Source organism: Centruroides sculpturatus, unplaced genomic scaffold, assembly GCF_000671375.1.
Source record: "Centruroides sculpturatus isolate CEXI.00-Female unplaced genomic scaffold, Cexi_2.0 scaffold1084, whole genome shotgun sequence".
In the NCBI taxonomy this organism is placed as follows: Eukaryota; Metazoa; Arthropoda; class Arachnida; order Scorpiones; family Buthidae; genus Centruroides; species Centruroides sculpturatus.
In genome coordinates, this window is record NW_019385296.1 from 42,448 (window position 1) to 66,485 (window position 24,038).

General features: G+C 28.4%; 2 protein-coding genes across 2 annotated transcripts in view; one reads left to right on the top strand and one right to left on the bottom strand.

Moving 5' to 3' along the window:
* Nucleotides 1–24,038, bottom strand: part of LOC111637289 (laminin subunit alpha-1-like) — a 136,137-nt gene that overhangs the window by 39,975 nt on the left and 72,124 nt on the right. Inside the window, exons 31-48 of the mRNA XM_023382763.1 lie at nucleotides 22,448–22,572; nucleotides 21,357–21,471; nucleotides 20,691–20,831; nucleotides 20,456–20,568; nucleotides 18,832–18,915; nucleotides 13,630–13,823; nucleotides 12,916–13,066; nucleotides 12,694–12,832; nucleotides 12,509–12,616; nucleotides 12,324–12,435; nucleotides 10,438–10,588; nucleotides 5,754–5,952; nucleotides 5,527–5,643; nucleotides 5,278–5,438; nucleotides 3,995–4,133; nucleotides 3,017–3,125; nucleotides 1,316–1,432; nucleotides 1,047–1,223 (exon numbers count right to left, since the gene is read on the bottom strand). Coding sequence (XP_023238531.1) covers nucleotides 1,047–1,223; nucleotides 1,316–1,432; nucleotides 3,017–3,125; nucleotides 3,995–4,133; nucleotides 5,278–5,438; nucleotides 5,527–5,643; nucleotides 5,754–5,952; nucleotides 10,438–10,588; nucleotides 12,324–12,435; nucleotides 12,509–12,616; nucleotides 12,694–12,832; nucleotides 12,916–13,066; nucleotides 13,630–13,823; nucleotides 18,832–18,915; nucleotides 20,456–20,568; nucleotides 20,691–20,831; nucleotides 21,357–21,471; nucleotides 22,448–22,572 — 2,452 coding nt within the window. The remainder of the gene's footprint in view (nucleotides 1–1,046; nucleotides 1,224–1,315; nucleotides 1,433–3,016; nucleotides 3,126–3,994; nucleotides 4,134–5,277; nucleotides 5,439–5,526; nucleotides 5,644–5,753; nucleotides 5,953–10,437; nucleotides 10,589–12,323; nucleotides 12,436–12,508; nucleotides 12,617–12,693; nucleotides 12,833–12,915; nucleotides 13,067–13,629; nucleotides 13,824–18,831; nucleotides 18,916–20,455; nucleotides 20,569–20,690; nucleotides 20,832–21,356; nucleotides 21,472–22,447; nucleotides 22,573–24,038) is intronic.
* LOC111637288 (SCAN domain-containing protein 3-like) lies at nucleotides 6,201–9,165 on the top strand. The gene has a single exon (XM_023382762.1). It carries the CDS (start codon nucleotides 7,203–7,205, stop codon nucleotides 8,973–8,975), a length of 1,773 nt encoding a protein of 590 aa, XP_023238530.1. The 5' UTR covers nucleotides 6,201–7,202; the 3' UTR covers nucleotides 8,976–9,165.

Genomic DNA, 24,038 nt, shown 5'->3' on the forward strand with positions numbered 1-24,038 from the left:
GAGTCCTTCTCTGTGACGGGTATAAAAAGGGGTTGCACTTGTACCTCTGGGGGGACAGCCAAGAGGACACAGCCAAGGAGCGGACAGCCAAAGCGGACATCAGGGAACACTAGACCCATACTGCCATTCCGTCCGTTGCAACCCCTGCCTTCCCACCATAATCTCCAACCTGAAGAGAAGGGAGACTACAATTAGGAACCGCCGATCCCCAAGCATTTTACCAACACCCAATACAACGAGTGTGGAAATACATGAGTCTATCAATTAGCAAATTGCAATACTCTCTCGTTTCTCGTCACTCTCTCGATCATAGCTTACGATTTGCAAATATTATATCTTTAGAGTTAGATCTAGGTAGTTTTATAGCTTTATTAGACGAATTATGGTAACCTTTATGTTTTGTATTCGTTTGTATAAGTTCATATAATTAAATATGTTTTTATATTAAATGCTGTGTCATCCTGGAGTACATCCAATCTCACTACCCTACCCCACTCACTTTTTGCCCTCCTATGTGGCCATCTTTGACCGAGCCACTAGTAAGTGGGGAGAAGTTAGACGCTCTACCCTCTTGGTTCTCACACTATCATACACAACCATCTCAAACTTATGTAATGCATATCCTTGATCAACCCCTTTAATTGTATTAATGAGTAAGAAATAAAACATAGCTTGAATTACCAAACATTACATGTTACATTATTTTATTAATTGCATGTATAAGCAGTGACATAAACAGTATGATTCATTACACAACACTTCAGAAACAAAAATGAATAGTTCTGTTACCCAAGAGTTGAGCCCTAGCATTATGTAACTTTGTAATTCATCCTAATGCATATCCACTGTTCTATATGTTATATCTGTGTTACATAATTTATGAACAGTTCCTGTTACTTAATGATTAATTTATACTTAATTCCTGTTTTTTAATCATTTATAAATTAAAGATTTATATACAATAAAATTTTAATTACTCTTCCTTAAGTAAGTTCAATTAAATTTGAATAAAATAAATTAAAATAAACTTATAGAAGAATGCATACTTATTTGTGTGAAATTTTCTAAACCAGCTTTAGTGCCTGTTGTCAATAAGTCAAGTCGTGGATATAATTCTTTTTCAATAAGGTCATTGATCTCATCAACTTTCCTCTTTCCTTCATCTATTTTAACAGCAGCTCTTTGTTGTTTGACTTCTGCTTGTCTTAGTACATCAGGTATACCTTTTAGATAAATCAATTTTAAAAATCAATTACTTAATTTATTACCTCTTACATCAATTTATACCAATTAACTAAATTACTTAATTATTTACCTGAATGAAGTCCATCCAAATCACGATTAACAATATCAAGACCTCTTTGCCCTTGACGAAGAATTCTCCCTATTGCATCTAGAGCATGCCTTTTTCCAAATAAAAGTTCATCTAATTCTGAACAAGAATATGAAATGTAATGTATAAATTTTTCATAACAAAAGAGTACAATAATAATAAATTGATAATTCAAATTATTATCTAAGTTTATAAAATATTTTTCATTTGAACCTGTTCCATGTAACTGTTTTAAATTACAGTATATGTTGCTTAATTTATAGATTTAACTATAAGTAACTAAATAGTTTTAATGCTGTACTGTAAGAATTTAGAAGTTATATTTCATTGGTGTGCCATCCATGGAAACTGTGGAAATGGAGCCACAGTATTTTGTATTTAGAGCATGCCTTTTTCCTTGTATATTATGTATTTTTTAAAATATAAATACATATTGTGTGATTATTTTCATATTTTAATGTACTTTGAATTAATTAAAATTAATACTTCATTATAACTGCATTATGTATCTTATTACAAATTGCTATACTACATGTGAAAAAAAATGATAAGATTGCTATTGTATATTCAAATATAAATTCGTATATGCATATTTCGAATGGAAGCACTGTATTGTCGAATACGGGATAGCTTCCATGGCAAAAATATCTGAATCGTGTAAAGCAGCCAGATTATATACATTTGTGCATGCACTTTACAGAGCATCAACCTCATGTGGTTTAGCTGGTGGATGCTATATACCAAAATATTGTATAACGCTTCCAATGATTCTACCCAGGGTCGGCACAGCTTCCCTATCATCAAATGTCACTGCACGCCACTGATATATTTCAAAGAGAAGTTGTTTGGTCTATATACAAGAAAATTACAAAAAAAAAAAAGTTAAGTTTAAAGTCCAAATAGTTAAATGACTTCACAGATTTCTGTAATTTTAGGAATATATCAGATTTTAATTAAATCTAAAAAACCTAAAAGAAATATATTTCACATTTATTAAAGAAACTTTCACCATTTAGACAATTTACTTCATCAGATTAAGATTTACTGCACACATTAAGAACAATTGAGAAGACCATAGTGATGTTTGTTGTTGATATGTGTTAAGACTGACCAAACCTTGTCATGATAGGAGCCATATAACAGCTATCAAGATAACAAAAACCACATTCTTTATTGAAACTATATTTTACTTTTATATACATATATATATATATAACATGAGCCTCATATGGCTCACAAGCTGTGGTTTGGCTACCATGGATTCCATAGAGTGATAGAATAGCATTTGAAAATTCCATAATGATAAAAAGCAATCTCATTATGTACGAAATTTGAGAATATTTTAAATATTTTAGAGATGACTAAGAAATCCATAAACAAAGATCAAGATTATCTTAATATTTATTAATGTTTTAATGTTGGTTCCAGTAATCTTGATGGGCAGTGTTATTTTTATGTCTAAAGAATTCTCTCGCTTAATTCTTAAAAGAAATATTTCTATTTCAATACATTGCTTTAAGTTTTGTTGTAGAAAAAAAATAAAACAAGATAGCAAACCAAACTATTATTATTCACTTATTTTCTTAAATATAGTAGCTTATTTAATCTATAAAGATTCATACAAATATGAATAACCATAAATAAAATTCAGATTTCAACTTAATATAATTTATTAATTATTACCAGGAACATCTTCATTTTTTAATACTTTTGCATCTTCTAATAATCTCAAACTTTCATCTTTAGCTTTTTCTGCTTTTTCAGGAAGATTAGTATCAGCTATGGGATAAGCCTAAAATTATAAAATTATAATTATGTAATTTTAAGCATCAAACAAAATCAAGCTATTATTTAATTTTGTATTGTTCTTTTAAAATTTTCTCAACATATTTATTAAATTTGATATATTGTTTAACACATTCACTGTCCTCTTAGTAAGTGAAGTCTTTAGCTGTGTTCCAAAAAAATTATGCATAACTGTTTTATTAATATCTACTCTATGTACAGTACAGTAAATATTAATACAATTTTAAACTAAAATATCTTAATTTTAATACGATTTTAATCTAAAGTATTTTATATATATAATACTTCAGATTAAAATTGTCAGAAATGTTTTATCATCATGAAACAAACAAAAAAAATGTGGCACTGAAATTGATAAAGCTTCACAAAATTTTTGTTATGAATAATGTATATTGGGAACAAGAGGGAAAAATCCATAGGGCAAGTGAGCAAAACAAGTAAAAGGTTGAGCTGTTGTAGTTGGCAGGGAGCCTTTAGTACAAAATAATAATAATAAAAAAATCAATGGATATAATATAAGCTTAGAAATTTTTAAGAAACAAGTTATTTATTTATTGTTTATTATAAACAAATAATAAAATTTTCAAGTTTAAAACATGGCAAACTTTTATTACACTCATGAGAGTGGTTGGCACATGCAGTAATTCAGTGTAGACCACTCCAAGACATCACTGACAGTGAACATGTTAAATGTTCAATTTAGTAAATTACTGAAATTTCAATTTGTTAAGTAATTGTTGGGAGCAATATAATAGTTTAACAAGAAAAAACCCTGTATTCAATGTTAAAGATTTAAAATAATAAAAAAATAAAATATATTTTAGAAAATTTAAGATAATTTAAAACAAAATTTACTTGACGATATGCATTTTCAGCAGCATCATTGGCTTTGTGAGCAGCTTCTTTGGCAGCATTAAGAGCATCAACAATAGACTGGTATGATTGAGCTGCTTCTTTTGGCAAGACAGAGACTGCTCTTGTAGCATTAAATAAACTAAAATATATATGTAATTAGTTATTCATACAAATTTTTAGTGAGTATATTTAAAACATGATATAATAAAATTTTATAGTCATAAACAGGGTTTACAATGACATATAAGCATGTCCAGACATAGCCTAAAGCCTCAGAAGTGCTTAAAGTGACTCTAATTATACTTACATTAATTATATAAATATACTGTACATACGTGATAATTCAAACACCAAAACAGTTTGAATATTATAATTTTAAACCTCATCCAAACTGCCAGTTTTTCTGCAAATTTAAACTCCTGTCCCATCAAGTCATCAAGGAAATCTATTCATCATTATTGCATGGATGATATAGATGGCAACATGACTTTAGCCACTTGTCCCAGCATCCAAGAAGCAACAAAAATCTGAAACTCCAGAGTTAGCCAGTCAGTTTTGGGATACAAAATAAGGGCTGTTGGAGAGATCCATAGGGATAACACAATCAGAGAACTTATTCTGAAAGTTGAGTGTTCCAAAAAGTCTTGGTGCAATCAACCCTAACAGATAATTATTTTGGACTCTTTTTGGTCTATTGGATTTTTCCAGGTGATTTTGCTGAACTTCATCCTGTACAAGTGATATTTATCACTATCATTCTCTCTCTCTTTCTGTCTCTTCTATCTTGGGTTAGGCACCTAAGATCCTGTTATGCATACTCTGTAATCCTGCTTAGTCAATAAAACCATTAATTTACCATATCTGAGTATTGTCACTTTCTATCAGACCCATGTAATATTCATCTTAAGGCATGTCATCATTAAATGCTATGGGTTTGCATAGGTCAACCATTCAGACCTGACATAATCAAATTAAAACAGCCAAACTTCTTTTAATTACCATTAATATAAAAATAAATTATCATTAACTTACATATTGTATAATATAATAATAGTTAAAATATTTTTAAATTTAAATTATTTGCAACAAATGCTAAAAAAAATAAAATTTTTACTAACCAAATATCAATATACAAAGTAAATATAAAATTTTTACATTTACTTTATTCTATTAAATGCCTATGAGTTATATCAGTATTTAATTTTTAATCCTAATGACCAAAATAAACTAATTTACACATACTGAAAATATTAAATGTTACTTTAATCATTTATTCTACTCACTTCACTAGATGTTCTGCTTGTTTTTCTAAATATTCAGCATGTTTTTGAGCAGGAATGACATATTTTTCCTTATACAATGGATTCAAACGAGATAAAATACTAAATTTTTCTTCCAGTTCATTTGTAGCATTATCCAATTCTCTTGAGACACGTCCCAAGGACTAAAATATTATTTATAAATTACAATTATATTTATTTTAATGTTACAAAATCAGAATTTAAATACAGAAGACTTTAAAATAAACCTACATCATACTTGACATCGGCATCAATGACAGCATTTCTAGCTTTTTCTAATATTTTATCTGCATCTGTTAATGTTTTATTGGCTTTAGCTGCTACCTCAAGTATCTTATCAATAGCATCCTAATAAAATATACATAATTTATGTAAAAGTTATAAAATTATTATAATTCTAATATCATTAGTTCAAAAATAATATATGTATAAAAATTTATAACTGATTATTTACATACTTGTATTTCTTCTAATGCTCCACGTGTACCTTGAATAATATTTTGAGCTTGATGGGTAGGTTGTTTTACATCTTCATTAATTAACTTTATACTATTAATTAATGCATGTTCTAATACATCTAATCGATCGCGCAAGTCATCTAAATGATCTCTGTCAAGCGTTAAACCTTTAACTCGTTCTAACAGATCACGGGCTTTTCTGAAATAATATGAAAATTAATTACTTTATTAAAGTTTCTAAATTTTTCTTTTTGGTATAATATATAACATGTGTGATATACAAATTAAATGAAAAATGCATTCAAGAAACAAAATTTATATAGTTTAATTTTAAAACTATGAAAATAAAAACTGTCTAAATTGAAGATCAACAATGTTGATATGTTCTTTAATCTCTTTTATATGAAATAACTATACTTTCCTACTGTAGTTATGGTAACACACAAGGAAATGGGAAATATGTTGGAGGACTAATTAGATTGCATTGGAACCAGCCATATTTACATAGTTATCATTGAGAGAATGGAGACTGATTTTGCCAACTAATACTGATAGTTCATACTGTGAGAAACCAAGGGTATAGGTATGTTACCTATATCACTTACTGGCGCACAATCGTGTGATCGGCTCTCAAAACTTTTTATGGGGGCGAGAAAAATGTTTATTAACGATCTAGAGCAGTGTTTCCCAAAGTGGGGCGTACGCCCCACACGGGGGCAATTTGATGGTTGGAGGGGGGCAATTTGAGAATTGACATGACATAATTTCTTCCCTTCGCTATGAGCTTTTTTAATGCAACGCTTTAGGTGACAAATAATATGAAAAAGAAAATTTTCTAAATAGAGGACTTAAATTATTAATAAGCATTTTTAAGATGGTATCAAAACCTAAACTATGTTATTAGAGTCCGCAAGTGAACTTTTCAGTGTTTCCCTTTGCTGTATCTCTTGTCGCAGAAATCTTGTATCTTTTAAAGTCGCTAAGTAACAACGTTTTTGCAAAATTTTTTTCTAAAAATTTAACTCTAATATTTTTAACACCTATATGTCATAATTGTCTGTCATTTATATGATTAAATGAATTAATTAATACATGTTGTAGAAATATAATTTTTACGTATTGAATAATTTATGTTTATTTTTTAACCATTTAGCTTTTTATATAAGTTTTTAAACTGTAAAACTATTGATAATATTTAAAAACTAATTAATTGTGCCTTTTTTGTTAGTTTAGATATCTCTAATAGCAGTGTCTTTGATAAAGGAGTCCAGAAGTATTAAAATCTTGCAATCTGGTCTGCTGGAATCTTCAGGGCTTGCGTTTATCCCAAGTATCACTTGCGGCAAAATGTGTTATATCTACACAAAAACAATTTTTTCTAAATTTACGTTTACTCTGTCACATTGAATTATTTTTACAAAATTTTATTATTTTTTTAGCCCATAAAAAATGAGTGGAACAACAAAAAAGAAAGTTCGTCAATATTCAGAGGAATATCTAAAATATGGATTTATACCAGCAGTTCACGATGAGAGGATGCCGTTTTGCTTGATATGCCAGCAATGTTTGACAAACGAATCTATGAAATTGGGTCGGCTTGAAGCACATTTGAAGGCCAAACACAAGGACTATATTAATTCAGATTTAAGTTTCTTCAAAACATTAAAGGAAAAGTTCGAGAAAAGGACGACAATTACTTCAATCTTCACGTCTAGAAATGTAACAAATAGTCGTATTCAAGAGGCTAGTTACCAAATTTCATTGTTAATTGCTAAATCAGGGAAAAGCCACACAATAGGGGAGAATCTTATAAAGCCCTCAATTTCTGCTTTTATGAAAACTGTTCTAGAAAAAGATGACGAGGATGTAAAAGCGATGCCTCTCAGTAACAATACTGTCAGCCGAAGGATCGACGAGATGGGCGAAGACATTGAGAAACAACTCGTATCGAAACTAAAAACCAGAAATTTCTCTGTGCAGATGGACGAGTCAACCCTAAGAGACAGTGAGGCCGTTCTTATCACTTATGTCAGGTATATTGAACGTGGACAGTTTGCAGAAGAAATGCTTTTTTGTAAACAATTAGAAAGCACTACCAAATCGAGAGACATTTACAACATATTCAAATGCTACTTGGATGACAATGAGATCCCCATGAAGAATGTTATTTCGTGTGCTGCCGATGGTGCCCCCAATATGATGGGCAAAAAAAATGGTTGTTTACAATTGATGAAAGCTGATAATCCAGAAATGATACTTATTCACTGTGTTATCCATAAAGAAAACTTGGTGGCTAAAAACGTGTCTCCTATTCTCAATGAAGTACTCAATGCAGTTATCAAATGCATTAACTCAATAAAAGCCAGCGCTAAAACCGAGCGCTTATTTAAGCTATTTTGTGAGGAACAAAATGAAGACCACGTACGATTGTTACTACACACTGAAGTAAGGTGGCTTTCAAAAGGGAATTGTTTGAAACGATTTATTGAGTTGTTCGATTCGCTTGAAAAGTTTTTAATTGATAAGCCTGAAATGAAATTATTGTTGACAACAAATGGCAAAGCATATGTAAGTTATTTAGCCGATATCTTTGAGAAGCTAAATTTGTTAAACAAGCAACTGCAAGGACCAAACAAAACACTGGTTGATGCCAAAGCAAAAATATTTGGTTTTATTAAGAATTTAGAATTAAATCAAAAACACGTCAGCAACAAAAATTTTGAACAGTTTCATTGGCTTAACAAGTGTGATGTTTCTGACTCCGCAATACTTGAAATTGTTAATCATTTAAAAATTTTAATTACGGATTTTAAAGAGAGATTTGCTGATTTAAAAGAAATGAATTTTCCGACATGGATGGTGCAACCAGTTTTGGTGGATTTAGCTGATATATCCAATCTGCAATATCAAGAAGAACTCGCGGAGTTGCAAAGTGACGAATCTGTAATAACTCTATTTAATATTAAAGGTGCGATGGCATGGCTTTGCGATGAAACAGAGGCTAAATACCCCAATACCACAAAATGTGCAAGAAAACTCTTATTACCGTTTCCATCTTCATATCTAGCTGAATGTGGCTTTAGTGCTGTGAGTGATTTGTTGATTAAAAAAAGAAATCGTCTGGATATAACACAACGTGGAGATTTGAGACTTAAGCTAACTAAGCTTGAACCAGATATAAAATCGCTGTGTAAAAAGCATCAAGTCCACAAATCACATTAAAGTAAGTTTTTAAAATCTATTATTTTTTTATTTATTAAAAGTTCGTTTCTTTGTTTTGACAACAGTTGTAAGAAATCGCTTTAAAATTATCATTCATATTACTAAAAAGAACAAAAATAAATTTTATAACTAAAATTATGTATGGGGGGACATGATGATTTTAGAAATGTTAAAGTGGGGCACGGCCTAAAAAAGTTTGGGAAACACTGATCTAGAGGGTGAATTCTAGATCTTGTCAGGTCCCGACACCAGTTTGTCAATTATTCGATCCGCGGACAAACACGCGTGTGATTTGTTTATAGATCTGATTCAAAGACTCTAAAGGAGACATTCTTTAACAAATAAACAAGAATAAATTTAATTAAAACATAAGTCAATAAAAAATAGTACAAATATATGGTAGTAAGAGACAATGAACACAAATTACAACCTATAAGTCGAGAGAGATATGGACTTATACTTAACCGATATATGATCGAGAGAGAGAGAGCTTACAATATCGCTATTAAACATACAACCTGGTTTAGTTGTCTTTCGTCTTCTTCATCAGTTGGCAAAGGCACTTCTTTTATAAAGTTTTCAAACTTCATTCCATGGGAGGTCGAAATGCGCACAAAATTAAAGTATATCTTCTAAGCGCTAACTCTAGATTTATTCTATGTGACTTGTCTAAGGGCGTTGGCCATCAGGAGAAATATGTGTGGAGTCCTGACTCTTCCAGGTCTGTCGATGAACTCCCCGAATTCTGATAAATTTCCTCTATATCTGACGATCGGCGATCAATCATCATACAAAGATTCTTCTGTGGGAACGGACGGAAAGGGGAATAATTGAGGGGTAAACATTTCCCATCGAAAAGAGATTTCTAGCAGATAATGGAAAAACAGAGGATGTTCTAACTTCCCTAGAAGGAAGTAGCATCTGTTATCTATCTTTCCCATGCTAAAACGTTATTTTTCTCACCCGAACGAAAGAATATTTTATAACAAAAATTTAATATTATTTTGAAATTATTAATTTAGACCCAGGGCCTATTCGGATCTCACAATACAAAATACAGTCAAGAAGGGTGAATGGAGATTCATCCTTTTTATATTGCTGTATTTCTCTTAATTACAAAAAATATATTATGTTTTTTTGGTGTTACGACTGTCAATTACTCAGTGGACTTAAATCCCCAGCTTTGCCCAATCAGAATAATAACAAGTTAATAAGGCAGACTAGTTAAATTTGAATTTTGAATAATAATATTATGTAAAAATATCACAATATTTCTCAATTTAAAACATAGAGAGTTCAATGGAGTCCTTTCTCCTATTGTTAAACATGCTAAAGTAGCACATTCATGATATCTAGGTTAATGATATAAAATTCTTATTCAACAATACCACAAAATTCAAATTTAACCACTCTGCCTATAATATTAGATTGATAAAATATAATAATAATAATTAAAACACACTTCAATTCCTTTTCTGCTTGTCTCCTTTTAGGTTCAAAATCTCTCTTTTTTAATTCTCTTAGAATTCTTTCTGCTTCATCTAACAATCTACCAGTAGTTGATCCTGGTCTGCTTGGATCTTGACCATGTCTTTCCAATTGAGCAACTAAATCTGAAATACAGGAAATCCTTGTTAGTTTGAAATTCAAGGAACAAAATAACTACGACTTTGAATTATCGAGTTTAAAATTATCCAAGATTTACATATTTCTGTACAATATGCCAAATGCCATGCATCCAATGCAATTTATTAAGAAAATGGAATACAGTTAGGTATATAGAACCTAATTAATTAATTAATTAATAATAATAGAATTTCACAGGTTACTAGATAAGTTTTATAAAACATAAAGCAGAATTCCTCGAAATGTAACAAAAATTATTTCTAAAGTGGCCCAAAAAATAGTAAGTTACCCAAATCTAGTAGCCTAGAGCCCTACAAATATCTCAATTTGTTACTTATAGCCCAGTCTTGTAATCCTGAAAATCAACTGTATTTTATGAGGTAAGAGAAGAAAAAGTATTCAATGGGTAAGGTGACACCCAAAAATGTATTACTGTAATAGCAAAGACACATTGATCAGATTAATGTTGTTCTTGGACTATTATTCTCTTATAATATGGAGACACTTTGATCTAAACAAATGAGTTAACATGCACATATCATAGTTCAGACAGAATTTTCACTTCAAACTTCAAAATAGCCATATTTCAAACTAATTGAATTCCTTATCATGTAAATCTCTACATCCCTGGCTGGAACAAATAGTACAGTTATGAATTGATGGAATTTTGAACTATCTGAGCTCAAATTATCGAGGATTTCTTGTAGTATAAGTACTATAAAATATATTATTAAAACATTATCTTAAAATTACTATGATAAAGATCTATGAGTATAATTAAACTGTAAATCAAATGATAGACCAATCTGCTGAATTTTACTGCCTACTTTTTATGATAATTGTAAAAATTAACAATTGAATAAATTTGTCATTATTTATAAAATGACTAATTGATTAATTAATTTATGTATGCATCAGCTCATTGAGAATCTGGCTATGGTCATCACAGATAAGTTCTTACACACAATGGAGTTAGTTAACATAAGGAAGGAAGGTGGAACAATGGTTCAAGCTTTTATACGTAACAAATTATAAAAATCTGAATTGATCGCAAATTGAGATCTTTACAATGGGAGGTTCAATAAATTCATTAATTTAAATTATATTATATTAAATTAGAATATAAAGAAATTACATATAGATTTTGAGAAAAATTCTTTATTAATGTTATAAAATTTTAATAAAAAATTTTCTTGAGGAGAATCATTTAAGGTACATAACCTATAAAAATCTAAACTGTACATAAACTGAGATAACGACTGTTCAGGTGTGACAAAAGTGTTAGACTGCTACTCTGAGGGACTGAAATTTGAGCATGAATGCATCCTCAGAACATTTCAGGTGTTTCAGATATTCCTTGTTTGTAATCACTGAACTGAACAACCATGGGTCTGGTTAACAATCATGGATCTTGGTGGGCATGAAAAAAAGCCTTCCTACTATTCACATAACAGAATAAATAAAATAATTAAAAAAGAAAGAAAAAATATTAAACCAAACTTAAATAACTGGGTGAAGTGACAAGATCATTCATGCAAATTTCTGAGAATCTGACTGAAATTCAGTCTAAATCTGTCAGAGTGTACACTTTAACCATTTCAACCATCAATAACCATTATATTTTTGTTTTAATTAATAATTTTTTTCTGAGGAAGACTTTTGTTAATAATATAGCCTTCCCATTTTATACCAAATAAATAAATAATAAATTAAAATTATTACCTGCAAGTTGTTTACGTAAATTTTGGATTTCTTTTAACAATTCATTTGCATCCAATAATTCTCTTTCAGCATTAGAAGCTATTAATATAGCTTTAGCTGCCATATCCCTAGACTATTTAGAGAAAATAATTATAATTAATATTACATATGACAAAGATTAATATTTATACATTTTTAATTTTTACCTCTACAAATAATATATCTGCTAAACTTTCCAGATCAAAGTATATCGTAAAGTTATCAATGAGTTTCTTTCCAAAAGCAATTCTTTTTACATATATATTTACCGGTTCCTATTTTTAAAGTATACAATTAAAGAAAACAGCATAAATACCAACAACAGATTTAAAAATTAAAACAATATAATTACAATTAGTGCTTTCGATTGATTTTGAAGTGAAAGTAAATAGGCCCAAGGAATAACTGATATATTTGATAAGTCGACTTTATTTAGTAGGTCATTCATATAATCTAAATCTGCAAATAGTGCTCCAGTACACTCACTTATTCAACAATACCACAAAATTCAAATTTAACCACTCTGCCTATAATATTAGATTGATAAAATATAATAATAATAATTAAAACACACTTCAATTCCTTTTCTGCTTGTCTCCTTTTAGGTTCAAAATCTCTCTTTTTTAATTCTCTTAGAATTCTTTCTGCTTCATCTAACAATCTACCAGTAGTTGATCCTGGTCTGCTTGGATCTTGACCATGTCTTTCCAATTGAGCAACTAAATCTGAAATACAGGAAATCCTTGTTAGTTTGAAATTCAAGGAACANAAACTCTGAGTATTATTTTGTGATTTGTCATCTTCAAAGCTTAACATTATTAATATCATATCAGATATAATTTTTTTTTACTTTAAATCACATTTTGTGTTAAATTTTTGAAAATTTTATATCAAACCTTTGAAGAAAATATTGTGTGATAATGTTATAAATTTTTATTGAAAAATATTTTATAAACCTGAACTTTTACATTACATCAAATACCAAATGAATAATTGGATTCTTTATTTGGCTATAAGACTTATAAACAATAAAGAATCCATCTAAAGAAAATAACTCTTGGGTTAGTTGTATTTATTTTAAGTTAGATTTTTATACTTTATAAATAAACATAAAATTTGTTTATAATAAAATATTAGCTTCATTATTCAAGCTTATATACATATATAATTGAAAATACATGCAAAATTAAATATACACTTGAAAACATTTAATTTTATTTTAAAATTAATTTCTCTTTTTGTATAAAATAGTTCATAAAATAATAAATACAAACATTTAACAACATACATTTACAGCCATATTCAGTCAATATGTGACGAGATTTGCATTCCGAACAATCTCTGCTAACTAATCCTTCTAAACAAAGACATTTGCCAGTAACTTTATCACATATCTGACTTTTTGATCCATATGTATTGCAGTTACAGGGTTCGCATGATCCTCCTGGTACATTTGGGTTTCCATAATATCCATCTGCACATCTATAAAATTTATTTTAGTTTATTTAGATAACCTATAAATTTTTGCAGAAATTTGAAATGTACAGTACCTGTATATTCAATTTTTAAAAATTTTTTTATGAATTGCAACAAATTATGATACAAATGCAGCTCTGAATAAGGCAATGGGACCTTATCAGAACTGTAGACCATGCCCATAGAAGTAAAAATAGTCAAAGGAACCAATGATCTACATATAACTCTTTGTGAGAAATAGCCTCCCTGAAATCATCCTATCTGGAATTTTGAAAACCCTTAAAAATGATGTAAAATTTAAAAGTAAAAGAATTCAGAACTTTTTCTCAAAATAATGCTAAAAATCAATGTTAACGTTTTCCGCTTTACTAGAAAGAGATGGCTAAAAGCCCATAAAACATGAGAAATGCCATTGCACCAACTTCTGGGGCATGATCAGAGTCACTGCTTTGTTAAGTCTATCACAAGCAGTCCAGTCAAAAGACTGATATTTTGCCAAAATTCACAATTAGAGATTTGGTTTCTTTGACTTTTTTGGTCATCTAGACATCACATTTGAGGAAAGGGTCCAAAACCCTCATTCAGAACTGAAATTTACCCAAATTATTAGTTATATATTAAAATAATTAATATTTTTATTAATTATATCTTAATTGAAACTATGAAGTATATCTGTTAACTAACACAAATGACTAAAATTATTTTTACTGCATAAATTTGTCATTTATTTGCTGGTTACATTGGTTTCAAATACATATTAATTTTATAGATACCATTTGTAAGTATATATTGTATTGATATTTGTTTATGGTTTTAAAAACTAAAATATTTTAAAACTTTGCATGAAAACTTTTTAATGTAATAATATTATGTAAGTATGTCATCAAATGTTTGAATGATAAAAGAGGAGAGTCAAAATTTCAGTTCTGAAATAAGTTATATTGTGATTAAATGTAAAGAATGTCATGCTAATGAGTGTTTCAATCGAAATGTGTCCAGGGAAGAATTGAACAAATAAAATGGCAAACTTGCATAGTAAAAATGATTTTGGTCATTTGTTAGTTAATAAATATTTTTAAATTCAAAAGTGTAACTGCTACTGTATATACTCAATCACACATAACCTTGAACATCAGCAAAAAGTTTTATTTAACTTCAAATATGTTAATCTGTCATAATTTTTATCGGTTAGTTATTCATCAGTTTGTCCCAAAAATTGAGTATTTACCAATAAAGATTTATACATAAAAGTTGTATACAATTTAAAATACAAATATATTGGCAACTTTTATACTTAAATTTTATTTTAAATTTAACATGGAACAACAGCTCAAACTGCTTCTACTTCATCCATCCTATCTGAATAATACAAATAAAAACACAGGCATAGAACATAAATTATCAAACACCAAATATGTTTAAATATAAAAATGAAGTTTTACAATATGCTACATCTCTGTGACATGTGCAAAAGTGACAAAAAATAATAATACAAATAATAACTAAACTGTGTGTTGTGTTGACTTCAAACAAAGATTTCCAAACATCTAATATCATTTAGAAGTGTTGAACATGAAATCATGTTATTAATCAATCACATAGCTTCTTTTCCACCTTTATTTAGTTGAGTAATAAAGGTGGAAAAGAAGCCATGTGATTGGTTAATAGCATGATCTTGTGTTCAACACTTCTAAAGAAAATCTATTACAACACAGTTTCACAACAAATGAATCTAATATCATGTTTAGGTTTTAATTTTTTATGTTTTTAGCATGCTCCACTATAGTGGAGAAGTGCTTATGTTAGGACTTTTATGTGTCATTCAGATGTGGATCTGTCAGATTTGCGCACGCATGCTCCATTCGATCCATTTATTGCGCATGTTCACACATATACACAACAACTACTTGATTCTAAGAATTTATAAAATTTATTTTAAACAAAATTAACATTTGATTCACTTTTGTGGAGCATGCTATCAGATTGGCTTGACCAAGCTTGTTTGTGCATGCTACAGAGATGTAGCAAATTGTAAAAAAATTTATTTTCATATTTAAATATGTTTGTACATTTGACTATTTACATTCTATGTCTGTTAATATTTGTAAATGTTTGATTTCTGGAACATAAAGCTGATAAATTTTCAAATTAAATAAACCTTTTTGTTGTTAGTCAAAGTTGTATATGATTGAGTAATAATTATTTGAATTAGTTGTAATGTAAACCATGTTTCATTATTCAACACTAATATACAGCAAACTTTTCTTAAATTAATAAATGAATTTGAATATTAACATTTTTATTTATTTACATTACAAAATATAAATATAACATTTTTAAGATAATCAAATTATTAAATTATAATAATCAGTTAATAGTAGCAAAGAAGTAATAGCTTTGCTAAATCGTATAAAAATCATTTAGAGAGCTTAAGTGCTTATTTTAAAGAATGATAAATAGGCAAGTGAATTTGATCCAATCACAGGCTATAGTTTCATTGCCCTACATAATTTCAGCTATTCTTTAAAGCCCTGCAATCAACCTATTGACAACTTAAATTCTTTAAAAACATTCATTGTCATTGAAGATCCTGCATGCAAAATAAAATTTTAGAAAAATAATGCAAACAAAACTTACAGTTATATAAAAAGTAGAAAGGAGACGATTGAGATGGTACTGACACATCAAAAGAATGGAAAAAGAAAAAAGTTCCATAAAAATTTTGGAATGCCTACCACAGAAAATAAAACAGATGAAGAGATAGACACACATGAATGGATGGATGGATGGATGGATGAAGTCAAGAAAAATATGAATGAAAGGAATTTAGAAGAAAGATTTGGAGAAACAAAAACAAATGGAAACAAATTATTAAAAAATCTTGGCTATCTCTTGATTTGGGACAGAAGCTAACCATGTCAACAATAGAAAACTATCCTAAAAAGAAGAAAAAAATATAATAATTTGTGAATATAAAAATATATAACTACTGTATTTAGTTTTCTGTATTTTATGTATAAATATTTGAAATATCAACAATTTATCTGCTTGTAAATATAATTAGTTTTATAATCTGAAATACTTGGCATATTTACATATCAAGTTAAAACAGCCTTGAAATACTTTATATGTTTTGATTATTATTATTATTATTATTCAAATAGAATGCTAATTCCCAAAATAATAAGAAAAAAATATCTTCAAGACTATTAACATTACTTCAATTATATACTAAAGAGTCCCTAAATATAAAAAAATTAATTTTATTTTTTTAAAATTCATTCATTTAAAGTAAAAACTATTTTTCAATTTTTCAGCATCTAAAACTTGTCCAAATTTTAACATAATATTTTAAAATATTATTATTTAAGTTATATATGCTTTAAATAATAATCAATCAATGATAAAGACATAATTTCATACAAGTATATACAAAAAGTAAAGGCAATTTATATGTAATACTAATGTTATTGTCATAAAATAAACAACTATATTTTTAACAAACCTAAACAAATTTTGCCAGTTGGTTGTATTCAATCTGATCCAATAATTAATTCTGGTAATATAAATAAATATGTTCTTGAATATTTTTTCAATAAACTTTTCCTTTTATGACACCAAATTAATTTCTCATTTATATTACAGGCACAAATTAGACACTTTGGTAGTATATTTACTATGAAAATAGTCATAGTATAATGTAATATGCAAAATAAAAATGCATATCACATTAAACTTTCTTTATACTTTGTTCTATAATGCCCAATTACAGGTGGTGTTCTTATTCACAATGCCCACCAATTACTTATAACAACTACTTACTATGATAATAGCCATATCTGGCAAAACATAGTATAAAACATAATACAAGTTATCTTAGATGGCACCTCTTGTTCAATTGCCAACTATGAGATAATTCATAGTTGGCAATCAACGTTTAAAATGAAATAGTGTAAGGTTCACTTTCTAATTGTGTTGCCAATAAATAACATATTGTGATCAATTTCTTCTGATCAAAATTCTCAAATAAAATTATCAAAATTTCACATAACAAATAAATCAAAATGAATATTTTTGAAAAAAGGAAGAACAAATTGTTTGACAGCCAGAATGATTTTCATCAACCAAGTTTTATTCCTGAAAATCATTTTGGCTGTCAAACAATTTCAATGGCAATAAACTTTATGGATTGAGTCATTACTTTATTCAAGAAAGAAAGAGCCTATTATTCAGTTATTGCTAATGATTTAGATATCTGCTCATATCATTTCTGTTCTTTTAGCTAGTGTAAGGAGGCTTGAATTAAACTGAAAAATGTTCAGTGAAGCTTAGGGAACATCTTGAAGATTATGAAAGAGCTGCTTTAATGGAATGTACTAGGTATATAGTGTGTCTGAAAAGATATTGTGCAGTGAGAAATTTGTAATGGCATTAAAGTTACATTTATGACATTGCATACGAGACTTGTAAGTTGTATGTTCTGCATTTCCAGTTTATGGTAAATGTTTTGGTTTCTGGACTACAGTTTTTGGAAGACTTCTTTGCTGATCACATAATCTCCTATGTAATCTGGAAACTCACTTCCAGATTTTTGGGCCTCTGGGAACATTTCCAGCATTTGCTATAGGAGAAACTGCAATATTATATGTAAAACTTCACTTTTATTAAAACTCAAACCTCTTCAACTGCACAGTAAGTTTTTAGACACCCTATATAAACAATAGTTACATAGCTATCAAGTATTTTCAAGTTATTTCACTCATCTTCAGGAAAATAAAAAAAAAACAAGAAAACATCGATTACTTATGCATCCATTAAAGCATTTCCCTCATAATTATGGAGTTGTAACTTATTACATGTTGAAGAATAATGGATTTTTCATTCTTGATTTAATAAAAAGTAAAATGCCTTTACTTTTTGATTTTCCTTTATATTAATTTTGAATTATACTAAAATATTTAATATTATGTATTTTAAATAATCTAGTTGCAAAAACAAAATTATTATAAAATACCTTTCACAATGACGACCAGTATAACCTTGCTGACAATTAATACAAATGTAATCAATTCCATCAGATCTGCAGGTGTCACTAAACCTTTATGAAAGATAAAATAACAAAATTTACATTATGTATTTATATTACAGAACTTTAAATTAATGGATTATTTTTCTTAAAAAATGGCAATAATAATTATAGAATATTAAAGAGTAATATTAAATTTCATTAAGAAAAAATAAAAATTGTCATGAGAGTAAAATAGTTCTTTTTTCAAACCAATATAAAGATTTATAGGTGAATTCTTTACTAGTGATATTTTGAGGTTGCCTATTTTCATTCTCTTAATTTATATTTTTAAGTATATTACAAAACAACAGATACATATGAATACATTTTTCACCCAAGCTGATCAGTAAATCCAGACATTTACTAGTATCTCTTGGTAAAAGTCCGAAATGTGGATATTTTATCAGGGATTTTGGAATTTTACAAGTCAGTATGGTAAATGTCCAGATTTACTGGTAATTTCTAAGTTACTAGACTTCAGAAATTTACAGTAACATATATATTAAAGAATTGCTTTGGAATAAATTGTTTTATGCTTTATTATCAGTAAGTGATTTTACTTGTATACCTATTTATACAACTAAATAGTGTGGGTCATGTAAAATTTTCTCAAATAAAAGGAAGTTGCAAATGGAAAAAGTTTAGGAAGCCCTATTGTAAATAATTCTACAGATAAATTTATAAAGTTATTCTGTTTTAGATTACTAAAAATTTTTGATATAATATAAATTTGAAATTGAAAGTGTATCGTAACAATTGAAGTACAGTGGAACCTCGATTAACAAACACCCTGGTTAATGACCAAATCAGTTAACAAACTATTATTTTGCAAAAGTTTTGTCTCAGATAACAAACTTAGCAACTTTTTGTGTGAAATTTTAGTTGCTGTTAGGCATGTGCCAGTTAAGTATTGCTTTTCTGAGTGTTTGTGCTAAACTTCTTTTTTCAGTTTTGTGATTTATATATTTAATCAATATGGCACACAAGAAAGAGAAAAGTGATAGTGGCAATAGAAAATGATAATGCGATATGAACGACAATGCTCCATTGCATTTGAAAAAAATTTTGATTAAAAGAATAAGACAATCAACTTTTAGATCAATTTCTTGTTCCTTACCAAATAAGACCTCAACTCAAAGAATCTCCCAATGAAGTGATACCCATTATTTTTTTGGAGAGGGATTCCCCTTCTAAGCATTAAGCTCTGTACATCTCCACTCCTCTGCCACCAACTACATTAAACAAAGGTATGTACTGTACCAGTACAGTGCTATTTTATTAAAGTTTACATGTTTGTTGCTGTAATGATAGATTCTACGTTTTCCTACATTTTCATCAAAGAAAACCCATTTTACAAATGAAATTACAAAAATTTTGGAGGATAGAATAGATAAATTGTATTTGCATTAATTTCTATGGGAAAAATTGCTTTGGTTAATGAACAGAGTTGTGGAATGAATTAAGTTCATTAACCAAGGTTCCACTGTACAGTATAAAAATATTCATCTTTACATAAAACTGAAATTTCTCAATATGTCAAAAGAGAAAGCTCATATATTAATATATTTACCTGTTAGTAGGCAGAGGACAAGAACATGGTAGACATCTTTTATTATTGAGATCTTCATAAAATCCTTTTATACAACTTTCACAATGTGGTCCAGTACTATAATCTGTACAATTCTAAATAAAACGAAAAGAAAACATCTACAAACAATATTTTCTGATAAAACAATTTTGTAGAATATTTATCTTTTTCTGAATACTATTAAACATTTTTTACCTGTCATGTTCAAATGACTTACAATGCATATTCCAGTTTCTTGATCACAGATCTTACTGCGATTATTACAATTACATGGCTCTGCCCATCCAACTAGATCCAAAATATTTTTATAATCAGGATAATTTGGTTTACGTTTACGATAATAACCAGGTGCTGGATCCTGAAAGTTAAAATAATGTTTAAGAAAACTTTCAGAACTTTTTTAACATGAAAAGAAAAAATTCTAATATAAACTTAATGTTTTTTTCTTGCTATTTTCTGACTATATAAGCAAACTTTTCTAAAATAAATAGTTAAAATAATCATTGGAGTGCCATGGAGAGCTATTGATGTAAAATGACATCTAGTTAATACAGTGATTAACTTGAAAAGTTATATGATCTTCATTCAATCTTTGCTTCCAGACTCTGGAAGCAAAGATTGAACAAAGATCTGTGTAATGTAACTGATAATGCATCTGCATGTTATATGGAGGATACAAATTTAAGTCCTGCTCTGGGCTAATCTTTTCTTTAAGAACTTCTAAATTGTTTAATTTAATCTAAATTTATTTCTAACTATTCATTTTCACACAGGATGGTGGCATTACTTCCTACCTTTCAGCTGAATTAATTTGTTTAATAATTAGTCATATTATATCCCAAATGTAATCCAGTGATAGCTATTATAAAAACATTATTTATACCTGACAAGATGATCCTGTATATTTGGGAGGACAATAACACACTTCTACACCATGAGCTGGTAGAGGATTCTGATGAAAAGATCCTTCTGCTACTTCCAGACTCAAATCATTTAGTCTGTAATATCCAGATTTAAAAAAATATGATATTAACAAAATAATTCATTTTTATTTATGTAACTGCATATAAATTTAATAATAAAAAATCTAAATTAAACAAAATCAATAAATCATTGATTGAATTCAAAATCTTCAAAAGAAATGCTAATACAATATATTCAAAGACATAATAATTAAAATGTACTAAATTGAATAAAAAATAAATTTTTATACAGAATTTATATTCATACAAGTAAATAATTTTAATATATTTAAAAAATTTTTAAAAAATGCTTTTATTAGTCATATTTTTTGAGACTGAAGGAAAGATGGTGGTGATGACACCACTCCCACCACATACATCATTGCAATGCATTTACATGCACAAACACACCATAAATAAATTCTACATTTGTTTATATTTATCAAATTTCAGTGCAGGACCATCGAGTGAGGAGCTGAGGCAGAGTGAATTCCCCAAATTTAGAGAAAAAATTTAGAGGCCTGTAGTGACTCTTACCCCTATAAAATTAATGATATTTTTACTAACAGAAAAATTGATAAGACTGCTTTTTTATTAATAAAGAAATATTCTACATATTTCATTTGCTCCAAATAAAAAAAATCCACAGCTAAAAGAGCCTGCAAAGAAGCAAAACTGCCCACTCTATCCTGAGCCCCAAACAAGCTCTCAACAGCCCTGCTTAGGTATGTTCTCAGCCTTCTATCTTAATTAGAAGTGGATGAAATTTGAGTTGCAAGATTCAAGGACATGATACAAAGCGAGTTAAATAAAAACATTTAATATTACAAAATGTGTAAATCGCTAAATTACAAAAGATGTATTTAAAAATAATTTCTATATAACTTTAAATTATATAAAAATTTTATATTCTAGTATATAATATTTATTATAGGCTTTTTCTAAAGCCCATTATTCCAAAAATTAATAAATTATAAATAACAAAATAAATTAAAGAAAGAACATTAACAACCTTGCATATTTAACATCAGAGCCCGTGGTAGCTCTTATTAAGATCAACTGTAATCTTTGCAATGCTATCATTATCATAGCTCGAGTAACAGGAGTTTGAGGATTTTCATGATCTTGCCATTCATCCTGTAAAATTAATGTAAAACTGATTACTGAATAAAAAATACTAAACATTATGAACCGAGTAAAGTTATATACATTTAAAAAGAATTCAAAATACATGTAAAAATATCACAATATAAGTAAAAATTATGTAAGAAAAATATGAGAATTTTCTGAAAACCTTATTTAGCTATTTAAATTTAGAATATAATGATTGCAACATATAATTTTTAAATTTTAAATTCAGCTAATTGGAATGCTTTTTCCTAATTAAGAATTAGATTTTTTCTAATCAAAGTTATTCATCATTTATAAACAAATTGTGTTAAAAACTAGCATCATTTTGAAAACTACATATTAATAAATGAAAATTACTTTCTCCAGTTTGGTTTCCTGAAGGAAGCAGTTTATTTATGTGGTTCATTCATCATTTATTTAATGAAAAATCTTAACAGATTTATCACAGAAATTTTTATATTATATATAATAAAATTAAAATCTGAAAAACATAATATACATTACTCATATTTAATGTTTATCATGTATATCATTTAATGTTTTCTTAAAAGATTACTTTGAAAAAAAAAAAGAAGGTTACATTCATTTTGCCATTAATCTATGTTACTTGCACCAGTAATATTACTATATTATGTTTATATGAACAGTATCATGAATGCTTTGTTTGAAAACAACAAATTCTTTGTGAATATTGTATATGCAAAATGCATGTGTTTATAAGCTTATAAGAGAACTTTCTGAAGAAAATCTAAGCTACCTGAATGATAAATATCAAGCAGAGTTAATGCATTTTGTTTTTTATTTTTTATGTTACTTCCTTAAAGAATTTTAGTTAAACTCCTTACTTGCTACTTTATACTAAATTACTCTATATAGTGCAGTGCATCACCATGTTTCCCATACTTTCCAACCAAGGGTTTATTCAAAGACAGGTTTAGTTGAAACCCAAGGTTTAATTGAAAAAAATGCAATATATATATTTCTGAATATAATAATGTTGTTATATTTATCTCAAAGTCTGATGATTATAATAAAGCCAAACAATTACCAGATTAAATAAGGCTACATTACCGCTACTAATAAGTTAATCATTAGCAGCAGTAATGTAGCCAAATTTAATCTGGTAATCATTTGGCTTTATTATTAATTAATTCTATTAACAGGATTCTATTTCTTTAATAGGATTTTATTACATTTTAAATCTTTGCTATTGTGGCCGCCAGCGCCAGAGATCCTGAACACTGTCTGGCAACACTTGCCAAGATCACGAACTCTGTCTGGCAACACTTGCCAACAAGAGTGGCTGGCAACGTCAAAAAAGAAAAGGCGCAAAAGTTCGTTGGATTTTGTCCGGGTGTTGCCCGAGGATGTCTGTGACAGTTCTAACCTTTTCTAATAAAGTTCTTTTTTGTTACTGTTCGTGTTTGCCTGCTTAATGTTAGATCTAAACATCAGTAGGATTGAATGACAAA